This window comes from Phyllobates terribilis, unplaced genomic scaffold (genome assembly GCF_046119375.1).
Source record: "Phyllobates terribilis strain yellow unplaced genomic scaffold, ASM4611937v1 Scaffold_5__5_contigs__length_657084704, whole genome shotgun sequence".
NCBI lineage: Eukaryota > Metazoa > Chordata > Amphibia > Anura > Dendrobatidae > Phyllobates > Phyllobates terribilis.
In genome coordinates this window covers 568,381,804-568,402,749 of record NW_027362765.1, presented here as the reverse complement: position 1 = coordinate 568,402,749, position 20,946 = coordinate 568,381,804, and the positions used below count along the sequence as shown (strand labels likewise).

The following is a 20,946-nucleotide window of genomic DNA, read 5'->3' as shown; positions in this document are numbered from 1 at the left end:
CACAGGGCCTAAGAGCTTTGACCGTAGGTAGTGATGCTGTTGCTGTTTCCTAATATTAGAGAGCAATGGGTTGTAGAAGCATAGAAGACAGTAACATAGTTTATCAACCTGAATGTCTGCAGTTTAGGTTTCAAGGGATAGGACAGATTTATGAAACATTATTAAAGTGATAAAATTGATGGCCTATCCTTAGGATAAGCCTGAAATATCAGGTGGATGGGGGTCTGACTCACAGCAAGCTTGCCGATCAGCTCTGTGAGGGGGACCGCTTCATTGTTTCCATTGTTACAATGGCATAGGCGTACATTTAGTAGGCACTGGGCTTTGTACAGTTCCATTCACTTGCATAGCTCATTGATCTAATATTGATGGCCATTGGGGGTGCACTTCCAGTAAGGACTGAAACTGATTGCATCCTCCATATAGATCCCCCTCCGTAGCTTCTCACAACTAATCAGAATCTGCCTATGAGACCCATCAGGCTTACTCCTGCTAACAAGTCTATAGAAGCACTAATATAAAGGGGGTTCCCTATTGATATATTTCCTTAAGCCTAACACAGATCTACACAGGGTAACGGCTGAGGTATATTATATCTACAGGAACTGTTGACGTGTGGGCCACATATAAGTGGCTCAGTCAGAGCTTTCATCTAAAGCCCTGAAAAGCGGGATTTGGTCGGAAGATGGCCTCACTTTCTGCTCTGCCTGGCCTCCATTTCAGCTGCGAAAGAAACCCTCCTGGTTAGTACATATCTGAATGTTGTATTTGCTGTACAGATTCTTTCATTCCCTGTAAATTGTTACTGAATCTGTATTTCTACATAAATGCTGACTGCACCACTAAAGACGCTTTTGCTTTGTATTTTTTATGTTAAAAATTATTGTCATAATGGCTCCCATAATTGTTATCAGAATTATGCCTATTATGTTTATGTAAGTTTTCATTTAATCTTTAGTTGTGGACTGATTTATCCCATTTCATTAGAAATGAGGACCTATGAGATCTATCAGTCCTGAGACAGAACTGCTGCATATTTCACATTTACTGGTACATGGTTCAGTGTGAACCTCTGACTAGTGCTACAACACTGCCCTCTAGCTGCCAAACAAGCACTGTGCTGCATTTTGGTTTTTCTCTTTTTGTAATCTCCTAAGAATAAATGAGCCATCTGCAATAATTACGCATAAAACTACTTTGCTACATTTCCCTATTTAGTCAAATGCTGACCCAGCTACCAAGATGTAGATTTTAGAGTCAAGATGCCCCAATGTAAAATCTGCCTAAAAGCACACCACCTACCATGTTTAACCCTTTATAACGATTTTACGTTTTTGCCCTTTTGATTTTTCCTCCTCTTCACCCAAGTGACAAAACTTTTAATTTTTCCGATGACAAAGCTACACAAGGGCTTTTTTTTATGGTGGGTGGTGGGTGTACAATGTACGGAAAAATGGAACAGGAAAAAAAGTGCTGTAAAATCAGAAGAAAAAAAAAAGGTAATGCTGCCATTGTTTTTTCACTTTAGTTTTTTCGCCATTTTTCAAAACGTGTAAGGTTTTAATTTTTACGTGGACAGAGCTGTGTGGAGGCTTGTGTATTTGCCTAGATAGCTGACATTGCTATTGACACTACATTGGGGAACATATTATGTTTTGGTCCCTCTTTATTGCATTTCTTGGTTGAGTTGCAGCAATTCCAAAAAAAAAGGCAATTACAGCATTTTGACTTTTGTTTTTCTTTACAAATTTTCCCGGTATGGATTAATTAAATTGGAATTTTGACAGCTAATACTTTTATAGATTCAGCAATATCGAATATTTTATATTTTTTTAATTTTTGTACTTTATTTTTAATCAATGAAAATAGGGGACCCCACTGCCAGAGATTGCTAGTGGCATTCAATGGGTTAACAGTAGTGAGTACAGTTCTGCTCCCCATGTTGGCTGAGGGGGGACCAGTTCTTCCAATGTCAGGAAGAAGGTAATATAATATTGGTATTTTTGTATGGGGTAGAAGACCCTTTAGAACCCCTTAGACATCTGGACTTGGTGTGACAACAACCTCTGCTCCTTCTGCTGCTATTCCCCTGTGTAAAGATCTCTACTGATCCTGTATTCATCCTTCCATATAGATCCAGTGCTTTATCATTGACGTATATGGGTAACCTCCATCGCTCAGCTCTACAGAACAATCACCTTTTTTACAACGCCGGCTGAAGTTACAATGTTCTCGGCTCCTTCTACAGTCTTCGCTGCCACTTGGTTTGCACCGGTGACTACTGTTCCTCCCACCACGTTGGCTTGTTCTTTGGTCTTTTCAGCAACTAAAAAGGACAACAAAAGAAATGAGGAGTAAATATTTGTACCCTCGCTTCCTCCAGCACAGCAGGGCCTTTCCCTGACTACAGTGTTTTGGCTATGGATGATTTCCTTTACTTTATTGCTAGTGAAGTCACAAAAAAGATTGTCTATAAATAGTTTACAAGAGATATCAAGAAAGAGACCTGATATTTGCTTATGTGTAAAATGTCCAATGGTATATTGTATCAAGTCTAGTATGCAGGACACGTAACCATGGGGAGCCCTCCAGAACACGTAGCGTCATTCCCCTACCTATGAGCAGTGTGACCCTCCCTCTATCACCTAGTGCACCGATATTAGGGAGGACCAGCTGCAGGGTCACTGTGCCCCCCACAAATGAGGCCATCCAGTCTGCTACGTAGTATTTGCTATGGCTTCTGTCTTTACTCTACATTCTATATCACATAAAAGCAATATTTATTAATACATATTGTGTGGCCCAGAGGTGTGCTATAGCCATCTATCCAGGTCCTTATCTCTCTTTTTATTGCACATTCTTCTTGCAATTTTTCTAGCTGCTTTGTCTTACTGCGGTGTCATGTCTTTGGTTTTTCACTTGTCTTTACCCTTGTATAACACACCCTGTACATTTTTAATATGTATTAATAAATATTGCTTTTATCTTTCTACTCTTTCGTTCTTTGGCGCATTTTTTCTTATATGTTCTTTGTGCTATTTGCACTGAACCTGTCCCTTGGTAATTAGTACACTACTCTTATTTATGTATAAATCCATACACAAATTTACAATTATCATTAGCCTTATATGGGTTTATTCTTAGACATAAGATGTACTATTACTGCTAGCCCTATATAAGATCATAGTCTACACCAGGGATGTCAAACTTAAACACACAGAGGGCCAAAATGAAAAGTCGTGGGCCAATCACTATACAGTATAATGGGCCCTACACAGTCCTCCATACAGATTAATGGGCCCCACATAGCTGTTCATACAGTATAATGGCCCCACATTGTCCTTCATACAGTATTATGGGCACTAGTCCTCCATACAGAATAATGGGCCCCCCACAGTCCTCCATACAGATTAATGGGTCCCACATAGCTGTCCATACAGTATAATGACCCCACATTGTCTTCCATACTGTATAATGGGTCCCACATAGTCCTCCACCCAGTATAAGGGGCCCCACATAGTCCTCCATACAGAATAATAGGCCACATAGTCCTCCATACAGAATAATGTGCCCCACATGGTCCTCCATACAGAATAATGGGCCCTACATAGTCCTCTATACAGTATAATGGGCCCCACATAGTCCTCCATACAGTATAATGGGTCCCACATAGTCCTCCATACAGTATAATGGCCTCACAAAGTCCTTCATACAGTATAATGGGCCCCACACAGTCCTCCATACAGTATAATGGGCCCCACACAGTCCTACATACAGTATAATGGGCCCCACACAGTCCTCCATACAGTATAATGTCACCACATAGTCGTCCATGCAGAATAATGGGCCTAACATGGTCCTCCATATAGAATAATGGGCCCCACATAGCCCTCCACACAGTATAATGGGCATCACATAGTCCTCCATACAGAATAATGGGCCCCACATAGTCCTCCATACAGTAAAATGTGCCCCACATAGTCCTCCATACAGAATAATGGGTCCCACATAGTCCTCCATACAGTATAATGGCCTCCACAAAGTCCTTCATACAGTATAATGGGCCCCACATAGTCCTCTATACAGTATAATGGGCCACACATTGTCCTCCATACAGTATAATGGGTCCCACATAGTCCTCCATACAGTATAATGGGCCCAACATATTCTTCCATACAGTATAATGGGCCCCACATAGTCCTCCATACAGTATAATGGGTCCCACATAGTCCTCCATACAGTACAATAGCTTCACAAAGTCCTTCATACAGTATAATGGGCCCCACATAGTCCTCTATACAGTATAATGGGCCCCACATAGTCCTTCATACAGTATAATGGGTCCCACATAGTCCTCCATACAGTATAATGGGCCCCACATATTCCTCCATACAGTATAATGGGTCCCACATAGTCCTCCATACAGTATAATGGGTCCCACATAGTCCTCCACCCAGTATAATGGGCCTCACATAGTCCTCCATACAGAATAATGTGCCCCACATAGTCCTCCATACAGTATAATGTGCCCCACATAGTCCTCCATACAGTATAATGGGCCCACATAGTCCTCCATACAGTATAATGGCCCCCACATAGCCCTCCATACAGTATAATGGGCCCCACATAGTCCTCCATACAATATAATGGGCCCCACAAAGTCCTCCATACAGTATAATGGGTCCCACATAGTCCTCCATACAGTATAATGGCCTCACAAAGTCCTTCATACAGTATAATGGGCCCCACATAGTTCTTTATACAGTATAATGGGCCCCACATAGTCCTCCATACAGTATAATGGGTCCCACATAGTGCTCCATACAGTATAATGGGTCCCACATAGTCCTCCATACAGTATAATGGGCCCCACATAGTGCTCCATACAGTATAATGCGTCCCACATAGTCCTCCATACAGTATAATGGGCCCCACATAGTCCTCCATACAGTATAATGGGCCCCACATATTCCTCCATACAGTATAATGGGCCCCACATAGTCCTTCATACAGTATAATGGGCCCCACATAGTCCTCCATACAGTATAATGGGCCCCACATAGTCCTTCATACAGTATAATGGGCCCCACATAGTCCTCCATACAGTATAATGGGCCCCACATAGTCCTTCATACAGTATAATGGGCCCCACACAGTCCTCCATACAGTATAATGGGCCCCACATAGTCCTTCATACAGTATAATGGGCCCCACATAGTCCTCCATACAGTATAATGGGCCCCACATAGTCCTTCATACAGTATAATGGGCCCCACACAGTCCTCCATACAGTATAATGGGCCCCACATAGTCCTTCATACAGTATAATGGGCCCCACATAGTCCTCCATACAGTATAATGGGCCCCACATAGTCCTTCATACAGTATAATGGGCCCCACATAGTCCTCCATACAGTATAATGGGCCCCACATAGTCCTTCCTACAGAATAATTGGCCCCACATAGGGGTGGTGTTTCTGGTGTTGCGTGGCAAATATAATTACCCTGCGCACCAGATTTGGCCCACGGGTCGGAGTTTGACATGTATGGTCTATATCGCATGCAGTTATTTATGTCAGTGCCATTTGTCTGGATTTGCCCAAATAATGCCCCAATAGATCAAAAATAATAAAGAATGCACCCATTCATGTTGCTTCTCAACAGAAGTCTCCTTATCTCAGACATTTGAAAAAATCCGCACCATTTGCATGGATAAGATGGCCCATTTCTTGCAAACCTTGCACTTTTACATTATATTGATGTACGTCCCCTTGAAATCGGCTTCACTTCTTCCTTAGTCTTTACAATCGCCCCTGACCTTACCACAGTCTCCCCCAGGATAGCTCACATACTTTCCGAATTTATGTTCAAGTTATTAAAACTGTTTTGTGTTAAAATATAGTATTGTTTTGTGTTTGCAGCTCCCATGAAGACTTGGTAATGGACTACATATATTTAGCAGCTTAGCTAAGAAGTGATGGAATAATGCATAATTGATGGATCGGGCTACATAAGGGTATATGTGTTTTCTGTGAACAGGGCAACACATTAGTCAGCATAGGAGCTGCAGTCACAAAATGGTCAGAGAATTTGAATCAAGCGGCTTCTATTTTTATTGTAGATGAATTAGCACGATACATATGGTTGCAAAGGTGGAAATATCCTTTAATATAGTCCTTTGTATATATCTGACCACATTGAAAACCCTGATATAGAAGAGTCTTGTAACAAATACTAGATGAATGAGTGACAATCTGACCTACCTGTATTCACACTGTGCACCACACCCTCCTTAGTTTTGGCGCCTATGAAACAAAATTGAGATAATGTATCACACAGTTATGCAAGACTTCAGGAAAATAGTTTTTTAATTGAAGACGAGAGCACAAATTCCCAGGGACATGTGACATACCGTCACTTTATGGTATTGGGGATCTTTATCTACATTTGGCTCTTTTATTCTTCTCATATGGAATACACGTATTTTTTTACCAAATTAATATAAATGTTTTAAATTAATATCACTAAATGGAGCACATGGTTCTCATGTTTTCTCACGGTGTAGTCTGATTACCAGGATTCAGATTGTTGTTTCTTTACTTACCTATAATGGAGATATGGATAAGGTCTCAAGTACAGGACCGTCTTATGACTCCATGCAGCCTCTAAGTTATATAGAGTGGAAATAGGGGGCCTAAAGGCTTCTCAGGTTATTTTCTTTAAAATGGTAAAATGGTGCAGTATAGACTCTATAGAGCAGACAGTACAGGGCACAGGGTCTTGGTGTCCCCCCATACAGCCTCTGCAAAGTGTATGAGGCCGTAGACTATGGGACAGCTTCAGGAATGGCCCCCAAAATAAGTACCTTGAAGACAAATGTGGACTACAAACTGTTTTATGAAATTTATTTAAAAAAAAAGAGAAAAAACAGGCAGCCTCCGTATGTCATATTCTGGACATGTGACTGCTGCAACTAATCACTGATCGTTTTGCTCATGCTGCTGCCAGTGATTGGCTGCTGCAGTCACATAACCATCCGGCTGGAATAGGAAATAGGGAGACCAGTGGGGAGACCCATACAGCAATGGAAGACAAGGGGTGGGGGATCAGTAATACTTGATATTACTTTTATTTATTTTATAGCTTCCAGGACAGTTTAGAAATGTTTAGGGGTGGACAGAAGTTTAATAAAGTGCAGGTATGTAGTGATCCTCCATATATTACATAGCACAGGTCTATGAAAAAAAAATGTATTCATGTGCCAAGGTTTTTGGAATGGATTTAGGGTATTTTGAGGGCGCTGAATTAAAAAATCCCATTACTTTTGCTGAATTTGTTCTTAATTTTTAGATAATTCATCCATGAAAATAATGTATTCCCCCAATGTGGCTTGTGTGTGATAACTAATGGTATAGATTTTGGTCTTTTGACTGTTTAACAGTGTCTTAGGTAGTGGAATATTCCATATAATTATTTAGTATTTCAATTTGTAGGCTTACAATGCTATAAAAGCCACTATTAGAAGCCAGAATTCTACTGTAATTAATTAATTAACTATTAAATATCTTTGAAACTAGAGGCGATCTGGCAAAACCAAAGTCATATTCTTAATCAGCACCATAAACTTAATATCAAACCGTTCAGACATCGTTGGCACCAAAATCCCTGTATCGTAGAGATAATTATCATGTTCTCTAGCTGTAAATGTAGCAGGAATAATACCCCAAAACTAGGCCATTAAAGCAATACAGTGGTTATATTATATAGTTAATTAGTGTAGTGATGTCAGCTTGTTGATAATTAAAGCGATTGTCTGGAGTTGTTTTTTTTCAAATATCCTATAAAGGAAATTCTATTCTAAGGGGTTGCTCCCTTTCTTCTATATTGATGACCTATCCACAAGATACTCATCAATATCAGATTGGTGGAGGACCAACGCTTGACTCCCCCACCGATCAGCTGTTCTCAGTGGCTGGATGTTAGCAGTGGACAAATTAAACAGCACAGCGCCATCAACGGTGTAGTGGCTGCAGTTGGGTACTGCACATCCACTCCTATTCAAATGAATGGATCCTAAGTACTTGGCCGTGGCCACTATACTGATGATGGAGCTGTGCTGTTTAACTCTCCACTGCTAACATCTGGCTACTGACAGCACCAAGAACAGCTGATCGATGGGGGTGTCGGGGGTCAGGGCCTACCAATCTTACATTGATGGCCTACCCTGTGGACAGTGTGTCCACCAATACAAAAGTGGTAGAGTAACCCTTTAAAAGTATTGTACAGTATTGCAAAAGGGTCATTTTTTACAGATTAGGAGCCACATCATGAATATGCCACTGCAATACTAGACTTGTGCCATGGACAGTGTAGCACAGTAGTGAAAAGAAAAGGTTCACATATAGGAATTGTGTCTATTGGCCAAAGCACAGACTGGCTCCAATCATTCTCACTCACTCTGAAGGACCCAGCTGGCTCAGACATGAAATCAACAGATCAATCATTTCAATAGGATTTGTAGAATGCTCCTCTTTCCCTCTGGTGACTTTGTAGTGACATCAATCACTTGTCACCAGAGATCACATAGATACCAGATGATCAGTGAGGGTCCCAGCAATGGAGCACCCTCTAAGCAGGTTACCCATGGAGGACCCTAACAGAAAAACTTGAATAAAGTAGAACTCCCTTTAAATCTGTCTATTTGACAGTCTGCCGTTCACTCCAGCACTCAGTTCCAATAATGTTACCTTTTATAAGATTAAATGTTACAGGAACAGAAGAAGAAGAAAAAGGCGGGACAAAATCTAATTAATAAATATAATAGTAACCAGTTTTGTCTTGATATTTATTTTCCTCTGTATTTTATACATTTTAATGGGTAGATAATACTTCGGAGTATATATACATTTTTTTTTCTTTTTCTTGTTCTGATCTTGTGAGAATGGAGATTATCTTGAAGCTTCGTGCAGACAACTATTATATAATTTCTGGACTACTGGATGCCAGACTATCAGATGAAGGGCTTTTTCAGTGATGAATTGCAATGCTTTATTCATATTGTCGGGTAGCTGAAATCATTTCCCTTGATCGATGTTGTGTCTCTTCCTTCTGCACACTCAGTACTGTAATACCGGCAATATAATATAAATCACCCGATGACTGCCTAATTGTAGCATCAGGCCATGGCACAGGTGGAACATTATTTGGAATATTAGGAGGTACATGCCCTCATTTCTGCTGGTCCAGCCCTGTAATACATTACTTTCCCAGAGTACAGAGATTTCCTGTAGGTGTGGAGATAATTGGCTTGAACAGGGCATGGTAGCCGCACCCAAGCCTCTGCAGATTCACTGGTGAACGGACATTAAGACGCCAGAGCTGACGTGTTTTATCTTGCAGCAATATGTCAGGAGCTTTCAGATAGATTGATTCTGGCTTCTATGCCGAAACTAGATCAGCAAAATGAGGTTACAAAACCAGATTCCCTTCTATCGCTGAAATGGTGGTTTGGTTGTCTATGTGTATTTTTGTGTATTTATGTATTAGGCTTTGACAATATTGACTTGCTCAGAGATTGCTGCTTTATCCCATATGCTGCTTTATCCTTTAGGCACGGGCTATACATACTCCGATTTATAGGCAGATTTTCATTTTTCAAGCTTTTAATGCTTCAAATACATAAACAAGAAGGATCTGATGTTGTAAAGCAATGCGCCCAATCCTTCTCTCATCAAGAGATTCAGGAGGAGCCCATACACCTTAGATGATCAAGTATCCCTGAAATCAATGGCTTCGTCTGACTTTAATCTAATGTGTATGAGGACCTTTAAACTGAGTCAAGAGATGGATGAACAAATGGGTGGTGAGCCGGGGAGACACTGATGTTACGTCAAATATATTAAGGATTATTCTGTAATTCAGAATATTAAATATATTTGCTTCAGGATTATTTATATAGCATTGGATTTACTATAAAGAGCTGATGTCGTCCCCATCGGTAAATCCAATGTGCTGGAGTCTAGGTATGACGCTAAAGGCCCAATGAGTCAGCTCTTCTTGTACTACCATAGTGAGCCACAAGGGGCATTGTGATGACATTGATGACCATGCAGCTATTTCTGTCCCCAGTCCAGAAGTTTAGCATTAAGCCTCAATCCATAATACTCCAATGAGCGGATCATTTGTCATTTTTTTCAGCTTTTCTTACATATGAAAAATGTTTTTCTAAAAAACATAACTTATAAAAGTATAAACAGGGATGGTATGACATAGATGATAAATAGGTAGATGGATAGATATAGACATACGACATGCTCTGCATACTCAGACTAATATGAAACATACATTGCATTGCTAATAAACATATTAATATACACAATAAAGCACATGTCCAATAATAATAATAATATCTCTGCAATGTATTTGTCACACCCAGCTCAGCCCTCCTCAGACGCTGATTCATCTGCCACACCTAGTAACAGTGCAAATCAGTGTAAGTCCTTAATCTGTCACAGATGTCAAAACACAATGCAGAATATTGCTATAAAGCGACTTTCTAAGGTTTTTTCACATCTACCATTCTTCTACCTAGCTACTGCAGATCCCACTGCTTATATAGTGCCAATTACTGACAAACTCCATAAAACTGGCCAAAACATTATTAGAGGGAATCACTGACATTACATTATTTTCAGTGTAAACTTTTAACATTTTTTAAGGTTTTGCAGTTGTAGGGAGAAACTGGGCAGCTAATTTGTAGCCAGAGATCAGCACTTTGGACAGTTCACACATGGATGGATAATAGGGCCCTTTTTGTTTATCTGATAGGAGCCATAAAGCCTACAGACCCCTGTAATGAGAGGAAACCTATTAATGGTCCCTGGGAGCCTGCAGTCATTTCATGATGGGACCGTAGGATCAGATGTGCACATTTGTTTCTATTGTAAATCTCAGGAAATACGTAGTATTTCTTATTCACAGTTGTAACTAGGCTTTTTTTTTTACCAGTCATATTATATTTACTGCCCTGGCCCTGTATTTAGGGCATCCTGGCAAGAATGACCCCCCAACAGCAACCAGGGCACATGTCCAACCAGCCCTCTTCTAGCCACACTTCTGATGTTTAGCTTTGTCATTGTACTGTATATTAACCACTAAATGTGTCTTACTATCTCAATATATATATATGTATGTATGTATGTATGTGTGTGTTTATAAATACTATCTAAATATATATAGACAGATATGTATGTGTGTATAAATATATAGATAGATGGATATATATATATATAGATTTATATATAGGTGTGCATATGTATATATTATAAATATAGATATAGAAATATATGTTTATATATATATATAGCAATGTACTATCATATGAAAAGCCCAAACTCAATGCTGTTACATTCTTTCTCTTCAGCCGTGCCTCTCATGATATATAGCTTTATGATGCTGTAAAGTTAGCCTATTGTCATTTATTAAATTTGATGAATTAAAACATATATATAAAATAATCCTTCATTTTATAAACGCCCAGTAGAGCCAGTGCTACAAGTATCATTTTGCTGTAATGTGCCAATACTTTAGTAAGTAATGGGTTGGGCAGGGCAGGGTGGTGTGACAGTTAAAGTCAAGGTCATTAGTGTGAGAATTGCATGAACACAGCATATAGGTTCTTTTCTCATCTTCCTTACAGGGGGAGTCACTCACCTACATACATGACCCCCTCTTTGGTCTTCTCTGCAGCCTCTGTCACACCCTGCTTGGTTTTCTCTGCAGCAGCCACCACACCTTCCTTAGCCATGGAAAAGCCTTTCTTGAAGACATCCATGCTGCCTTTATAAATATAGCAAAGTTGAAGAGACTCCTTAGCCTGACCTGAGTCCTACTAGAGATGTGCTGGTCTTCAGTACAGTGGTGGCAGTGTGATAGTTTTCAGCTTTTTCTCCAGCTTCTTATCAAATTGCTGCACTGCAGTCTGACCAATGACCAGGACTATCCAGCTGTAAAATATTAATAATGCTAGAGTTAGGTGGGACAGGGGGCTAGAGAGGAGGAGCTGGAGGTTGGAGAAAGGATGGGGAGGAGGGAGAGATGGCAATGCAAAGGACCACTGGATGCTTTCCAGCTCCTGAGAATTGCTGGGCTGCAGTATGCTGCACTCCTTCAAGGACAAGCTGCAGTTGCAGGGGAGATGCTGTACAAGCAAGATCTGCACTTTCTGGATGGAATCTCTGTGTACAGTCAGACTAAAAAAGCTTTCTTAACCCTTTCCAGTTAATTACAAAAGGAATTGGAAATAGGATTACGTATGTCAATGTTGAACAGTTATTCAAATCTTTAAAATGGGATAGATAGACTGAGAAAAATGCAAAAGCTGGGTCAAAACTACTGAGAAAGTCAAATATATTATACAGATGATAAAAACAAGTATATTGTTTCAGTCTGATGCTGTACTATAAACCAATGCTATAAATATACTGCCCATCACACTGTATATGGAGTATTATACACAACCCTGTATAGAAGATGCCTGCGCTGGATCATATCATCACATCAGGCATTTTGCTGCAGAGTGATGTCACGTTTGCATGCTGGGAGAGAGCAGATCTTCCCTGTGGGCAATAAAGCAATGTCTAATATAATGGACACTAAAAGCCTAATGCTTAAAATGAATGTGTGGCAGCGCAGAGTATGTTATCTCCCCTCCCTACCAGCTACACGCACGCACCCACTACCGCATAGTATGATTGCTTTGTCTAGAAAATGCTCCATAGGCCTGATTAAATATCTGCCCTGCTCCTCCGCTATGTAGTGATGCTATGAAGTGGAATTAGGGGATATATTCCACATTCTTTTAACAAAAAAATGTACAGAACGTTCTGTTTAATTCTTGTAAAAGCTTTCGATGGTGTTTAAATATTTAGGCTGGGTCGTGCGATCACACCCATCATTAGGGCTCGTGCACGTGATCATATTTTCGGTCCAAGTGTGATCCGACAAAACGTTGCATCGCACTCAGACCAAAGTTATTTTATGGGGTCGCGTCGATTTTTTTCTCGGACTGATCTGGTCGAAGTAAAGAATTGCAGCATGCCGATCATTAGATACAAGTCAATGGGTGCATGGAAAACATCGGAGAGCACTCGGATGGCATCTGAGTGCAGACTGATTTTCAGAGACTGACAGAATGGAGAAGACAGAGAATTTTTTTTCCATCTTCTCCTTATCCGAGAAAATCAGATAACATTCAAAGGGGAGTTTCCTTTTCTGTCCAGTATTAGGTATACAGAAGAGATTACGAAAAGTGAATGTTACCTATATAGAGATTAATGTGCACTGTATAAAAAGAGGCAGTGGAAATGTCAACCCAAAAGGTCCCAGAGAGCAAGTGAGTGTTCAGCCAAGTGAACAATCACCAAAATGTTGGTGACAGAAAGCCGATATGGGGTGTAACTGGGCCAACATAGTCATAACATAGCATCTGTCATTGTAAGGGTCTGTTCACACAACTGTATTTTCAGTCCGAGTGCTGTCCATGTAAAAATCTGACATCACAAGGACTAATGTTATTCAATATTGCTGTTCAGATGATTTATTCACGCGCAGCATGCACCAGTCTCTTCTGTGTTTTGGATGAGACTCGAATATTCAAGTCTATAGGTGCGCACAAAAATCGGATCTTCAATATTGCATCTGATTTTTACAGATGCATAGGAAACTATTTGGTCTTGTAAAAATTTTTAACTGGTGATGTAGAAAAATGGATGTCACACGGATGTCACACGGATGTTAAAAAGAAGAAAAAATGTTTTCCATTTGCATCATATTTATTTTTTCCATGTGCTCCTATTTTGAAATCTATTTTATGTGTGTTGTTCACCTGTTTTTTTCTTTTTTTCTCCATTATGTGAGAGGTTTGGGCTTTCCAAAGGTTTTCACCTGATTCATCATTTGTGACTTTTTGAAAAGCCAATAAATGTGTTGCGAATGTTCTCCAGTCCCACCTGGGGTGGATTTATTGTAAGTATGTCAGTTATTTTGGTGCAAAGTTTTTTGCACTAAAAAAATCACAAGAAAGGTTAAATTATAAAATGAAGACCATTTTGACTGAAAAGTAATGAACCACGGGCCCAAATTGCATAGTAGTAAGGCTAAGTTCAGATGAGCACTGAACTTCTAGTTACATGCACTAGTCTGTACTGAAGATCGGACCAGACTAGAGAATTCTGTCAGGTTTTCCACAAATAGCCATGTACCCTAACTCATAGGCTAATATTGGTCTATGACTGGTCCATTGTGCAAAAATATGGCCGTATGAACCTAGTCTCTAATCTTCCCACTTAATAGGATTTTTGTACTTTTTTACATATGAGGTTAATATGAAGTAATATTTATTTTATTGTGTAAGCTTTTGGTGTACGTTTATATCTGTATTTGTATGTACCTGACCAATGTGACTCCAATGGTGGTTACCTTCAACAGTGTAACTATTTTAACTTCTACCCATTAAAATTCTAAAAGTAGTTAGATGCATATAAGAGATCCAGAAACACTTTCTTGTTAAAGCATTTCATTGATCTTCTTGAGTTTCTCTGTGACAATAGGTGCATATTTGAGATTATCAAATTGGAGCCAATATTTTGGAATATTTTATTTTGTACGGCACAATCTCACTGACGTTCCTCAGTACTGAAGTGAGTCCATGCAGAGGCATAACTTGTAGTGTGTGGGCCCCAATGCAAGATCTGAAACAGGGCCCTCTACTGTCTTCAATAGGACTGATCTTCTCAATGTATGGCCCAGGTGCAAATGCAAACCCTTTGTGTTTACGCCCTAATTCCATGACAGAACTTGATAAAAGGGGGCAGCTTCCCACCTTTATTTAGAGAGAGCTGGATGTGGAGATGAGTTGGCATATGTTGTCAGGGTGTCAGTGTTTAGTAATGGCACTGCCGAGCATGGCTGTCTGACGCCACTGAGCTAGACAGGAGGTCTGTAGTGGTGGCTGAAACTGAGCAAGATGTGAGGTTGTGATTGGAGCTTGAAATGTCTAGACTGAAATACAGGCGGTATAGAGATGTTGTTTTTTGTCTCCTCATACCCCTGAAGAAGAGAAGCTACAGTAAGGTAGGTAAGCACTATGAAACCTGTATACTACTGTTGCTGTGAAGCCTGTATACTGCTGTTGTTCTAAAGCCTGTATAACAGGAGTGGTGGAACCACTGTGTCATGGTTCAAGGAGAGCAGACTCTTCTCTAGAGCCCCTGATGGTGGGGTTAGGCTTGGCTCCCTGCCAGGGGAGGAGAGGAGTGTGCAGAGAAGCAGATGCTACAGCCTGTATACCACTGTTGTTGTAAAGCCTGTATACCATTGTTGCTGTGAAGCCTATACACCACTGTTGCTGTGAAGCCTGTATACCACTGTTTTTGTAAAGCCTGTATACCACTGTTGTTGTAAAGCCTGTATACCACTGTTGTTGTAAAGCCTGTATACCACTGTTGTTGTAAAGCCTGTATACCATTGTTGCTGTGAAGCCTATACACCACTGTTGCTGTGAAGCCTGTATACCACTGTTGTTGTAAAGCCTGTATACCACTGTTGTTGTAAAGCCTGTATACCACTGTTGTTGTAAAGCCTGTATACCATTGTTGCTGTGAAGCCTATACACCACTGTTGCTGTGAAGCCTGTATACCACTGTTTTTGTAAAGCCTGTATACCATTGTTGTTGTGAAGCCTATACACCACTGTTGCTGTGAAGCCTGTATACCACTGTTGTTGTAAAGCCTGTATACCATTGTTGCTGTGAAGCCTATACACCACTGTTGCTGTGAAGCCTGTATACCACTGTTGTTGTAAAGCCTGTATACCACTGTTGTTGTAAAGCCTGTATACCATTGTTGCTGTGAAGCCTATACACCACTGTTGCTGTGAAGCCTGTATACCACTGTTGTTGTAAAGCCTGTATACCATTGTTGCTGTGAAGCCTTTACACTACTGTTGCTGTGAAGCCTGTATACCACTGTTTTTGTAAAGCCTGTATACCATTGTTGTTGTGAAGCCTATACACCACTGTTGCTGTGAAGCCTGTATACCACTGTTGTTGTAAAGCCTGTATACCACTGTTGCTGTGAAGCCTATACACCACTGTTGCTGTGAAGCCTGTATACCACTGTTGTTGTAAAGCCTGTATACCATTGTTGTTGTAAAGCCTGTATACCACTGTTGCTGTGAAGCCTGTATACCACTGTTGTTGTAAAGCCTGTATACCATTGTTGCTGTGAAGCCTATACACCACTGTTGCTGTGAAGCCTGTATACCACTGTTGTTGTAAAGCCTGTATACCACTGTTGCTGTGAAGCCTGTATACCACTGTTGCTGTGAAGCCTGTATACCACTGTTGTAAAGCCTGTATACCATTGTTGCTGTGAAGCCTGTATACCACTGTTGCTGTGAAGCCTGTATACCACTGTTGCTGTGAAGCCTGTATACCACTGTTGTTGTAAAGCCTGTATATCATTGTTGCTGTGAAGCCTATACACCACTGTTGCTGTGAAGCCTGTATACCACTGTTGTTGTAAAGCCTGTATACCATTGTTGCTGTGAAGCCTATACACCACTGTTGTTGTAAAGCCTGTATACCACTGTTGCTGTGAAGCCTGTATACCACTGTTGCTGTGAAGCCTGTATACCACTGTTGTTGTAAAGCCTGTATACCATTGTTGCTGTGAAGCCTGTATACCACTGTTGTTGTAAAGCCTGTATATCATTGTTGCTGTGAAGCCTGTATACCACTGTTGCTGTGAAGCCTGTATACCACTGTTGCTGTGAAGCCTGTATACCACTGTTGTAAAGCCTGTATACCATTGTTGCTGTGAAGCCTATACACCACTGTTGCTGTGAAGCCTGTATACCACTGTTGTAAAGCCTGTATACCACTGTTGTAAAGCCTGTATACCATTGTTGCTGTGAAGCCTATACACCACTGTTGTTGTAAAGCCTGTATACCACTGTTGTTGTAAAGCCTGTATACCACTGTTGCTCTGAAACCTGTATACTGCTGTTTTTGTAAAGTATAGTACTGTAGCTGGGAAGCCTGCATACCTTGGTTGAGATGTAAGTCTTATTCCTCAATTGTCCTCATCTCCATACATTCTGCCTGCTGTCTGACTGTTCCTGTGCTTTACAAGCGCATGGATTAGATCTGTGAGTGGTTACATTCCTATGGCGTCCATTCAGTGCAGTGATCATTGGGAGTTAAAAATATGCCATAAATGTTTAAAAATGCAAGATCCCTTTATTGAGTTCCGGACCCTTCCTCTTTAGAGACATAGCTTTGAGCAATCATATCTTAGCTCAATAGCCCATTTAGAAGTTGAGAATTTGGACTAGGTTGCAATGAAAGGAATTCTGTTGTTCTTTCTTTCTTTTTGTGAATATATGAACAGAAATGGAGTTAATTACATCAATTCATCAATTTGAAGCATCAGTAGGAATCTATTGACTTTTTCAAGGTCAAATCTTCTCAGCTTTCACTTCTCCATACGTTCCTGCAGTATTGATTACCTTCTCATTTAGCAGAAACAGACCATACGGTACAATTTTAGTGCTTTTATGTTACATAAAGCTTTGAGGGTTGCATCATTGACTGGACAACGGCCTCAAGAGAGGATTTAAAATTTCCACTCACCATTATAATGGAGAATAATTCTAGATCCTATGCTGTTACATCTTTTTGATGTGTTTTATTTATAAAGGAATGATGAGTGTAATTTAGGTACCAACGTCCTGTTAGGGTTATTCTAAATGGAATATCAAATTATTTTTGAGTATTGAGTATTGCATTGTTTGATCTAATAGGTTTTTACTTATTTCTCTGTAAATACTTTTATGCCCAAAAATGACAAAAGTATTCTTGGAGTGATACCTTTATTGGCTAACCAGAATAAAAAAAAAAAAAAAAAAATATATATATATATATATATATATATATATATATATATATATATATATATATATATATATATATATATGCAAGCTTTCAAAGCACACAGGCTCCTTCTTCAGGCAATATTACAAATGAATTCATAAGACACAAGGCCCAACATTTAAGAGATGTTACAGCAAGATATTTGTTCATGAGGTGTAAGGGGTGATGCCTCCTACTGATAAGTCAATAAGATCAAATTAGGGTTTTTTGTTGCAAATGCAGAGGCCATGGGAATGTTTAATTATCTGGAGGTGTGAATTGTTTCCATGTAGTGAGTCATAATTCCAGGTGTTAGATTGAGTCCTGTTGACAAGAAATTGAACATCCTTATCAATTTGAATTCCCAAATTTTTCTCTCCCTGTCATCCTTGAAATAACCTTTTAGTACTAAAACTTTTAGATTTTCATAATAGAGAAATGTTTTCCCACAGGTGTGTCCAGTTCATTCTTAATTGTGTGTCTGTGTAAATTCATTCTTGTTTGCAGTTTTTGCATCGTTTCTCCAATATAAACTCCTTCTGGGCACCTTGTACACCTGTATCATGTACACCACATTTGAGGATGTACATGAAAAGACATCCATGATTTTATAGTCCTGATTTGTGTTAGGTATGCAGACTGTATTGATGGTAATATGTGGGTACAAGGTTTGCATTTTTTGTTTTTACATGGGAATATGCCTGTCACTGATGGTGATGAGAGGACACTTCTGACAATTCCTTAAGTTAGGGGGCTGTTTATAGGAGAGAAGTGGTAGTTAAGGGAATATTTCTTTCAGTTTGTGGTCTCTGTGGAATATGGGTTGAAGATCAGCACCAATTTTCCTTAGGATGTTCATGTGGGAAAAGTTGGTGCCCCCAGTTGAACATTGTTATCATATGAATCTGCAATTCCTACTATTTTGTGAACAATGATAAGGAGATACTGGGAATTGTTACCAGTCATCATCAGACTGTGGACCATATAGTAACCACAGCACTGATGAGACGCAGACAGTATCAGAAATAAAAATTTACACCATGGTACCTTATCAGTGACATCTTCTCTAATTGGAGTCATTCTCAGTCCTTTCGCTTTCATCTAGTCCAGACTCCATTATGACTTTCGACATCCACAGACTTTCCTCTTCTCTGGTCTACAGTACATCCCGACACAGCACGAGTCCAAATAACAGTGTCATTATAATTCTCCTAAATAAAAATATCTGTCCATGCTGTGCCCCTGAAAAATAATTGTCTTTCTGCACAAACCATGACTACCACACTATCCTTGTTATGGTACATTGTCTTCACACTGTCCATAACATCCACCCATTAGAATTATAGCCCCCACAACATCCGCTCGTATGTACTATAACCCCTACACCATCTGTCATTATGAAGTATAACACACCATTACCCCTTATCAACTATAACCTCCACAACATCCCCACTTATGGACTTTAACCTCTCGCCATCCATCCCTTATGAACTATGGTCTCCACAACAGCCACACTTATGAACTATTGCCTCCACACAGTCCCTCAATATGAACCATCACCATCATAATATATAAGCTTAACTCAATCTTAAATTCTGAACTATAACCACCACACTTTACCTACTTCATGTTGTCTCCTCTACAGTGTACCCCATCATCTATCTCCACACTGAGTTTCATGATGCCACCTCCAGTCTGTCTCCATCTTCACTATATCCCCCTCTCTATAGTGCCTCATCTCTATACTTCCCCCTCTTTATACTTTGCCTAGTCTCTACAGCCACCCATACTCAGTATGATGTCCCAAATAACTCCTTATACACAGTATGATGATCTGTAACTCCACTATATACTGTATGATGGCCCATAGCTCCTGATACAGATTATAATTCCCCCATAGTCCACCATACACAGTATGATGCCCCCGCAGCCTTCAATATACAATATACAGTGGCTTGTGAAATTATTCACCCCCTTGGCATTTTTTGTGTTTTGATACCCCACAATCTGGAATGTCACTGTATTTTTTTGAGGGTTGCATCAGTTCATGTAAAGAATATACATACAATTGTGAACATTTGGTTTTCTATTTATTGTGTAGCAAACAACAAATAGGACAAAATAACTGAAAACTTCAGTGTGCATAACTATTTGCCCCTCTAAAGTCAGTACTTTGTAGAGCGTCCTTTTGTGACAATTACAGCTGCAAGTCACTTTGGTTAAGTCTCTATGACCTTTCCACATCTTGCCATTGGGATTTTTCCCCGTTTCTCAAGGCAAAACTGCTCCAGCTCCTTCAAGGTAGATGGTTTCTTCTGGTGAACATGAATCTTCAAGTCTGACCACAGATTCTAAAGGATTAAGGTCTGTGCTTTGACTGCGCAACTCCAAAGTATTTACACTTTTCCCCTTAAACCACTCAAATGTTGCTTTAGCAATATGCTTTTGGTCATTATCTTGTTGGAATGTGAACCTCCGTCTCAATCTCAAATCACTGACAGACTGAAACAGGTTTTGCTCAAGAATATCCCTGTATTTTGCACCATCTATCTTCCCCTTGACTCTGACCATTTTCCCTGTCCCTACAGAATGATGCTGCCACCACCAGGTTTCACTGTGGGGATGTTGTTCTTGGGGTGATGATCTCTGTTGGTTAGGCCCCAGACATAGCGTTTACCTTGGTGGCCAAAAAGTTAAACTTTGGTCTTATCTGACCACAGCACCTTTTTGAAAACTCAAAACAAGCCTTACAGTTTTTGTGTGTAAGTAAAAGCTTTTTTCTGCCCACTTTTCCATAAAGGCCACCTTTATGGAGTGTATGGCTTATTGTGGTCATATGGACAGATACTCCAGTCTCTGCTTGGAAACTCTGCAGCTCGTTCAGGGATACCTTTGGTCTTTGTGTTGCCTCTCTGATTAATGCCCTGGGCTGAGAGTTTTGGTGGGTGACTCTCTCTTGTCAGGTTTGTTGTGG

General features: G+C 40.1%; 1 protein-coding gene across 1 annotated transcript in view; it reads right to left on the bottom strand.

Moving 5' to 3' along the window:
• SNCG (synuclein gamma) overlaps window positions 1-12,069 on the bottom strand; it is a 30,482-nt gene extending 18,413 nt beyond the window's left edge. Inside the window, exons 1-3 of the mRNA XM_073685894.1 lie at window positions 11,713-12,069; window positions 6,264-6,305; window positions 2,199-2,326 (exon numbers count right to left, since the gene is read on the bottom strand). Coding sequence (XP_073541995.1) covers window positions 2,199-2,326; window positions 6,264-6,305; window positions 11,713-11,833 — 291 coding nt within the window. The 5' untranslated portion in view covers window positions 11,834-12,069. The remainder of the gene's footprint in view (window positions 1-2,198; window positions 2,327-6,263; window positions 6,306-11,712) is intronic.
• Between the last annotated feature and the right edge of the window lie 8,877 nt (window positions 12,070-20,946).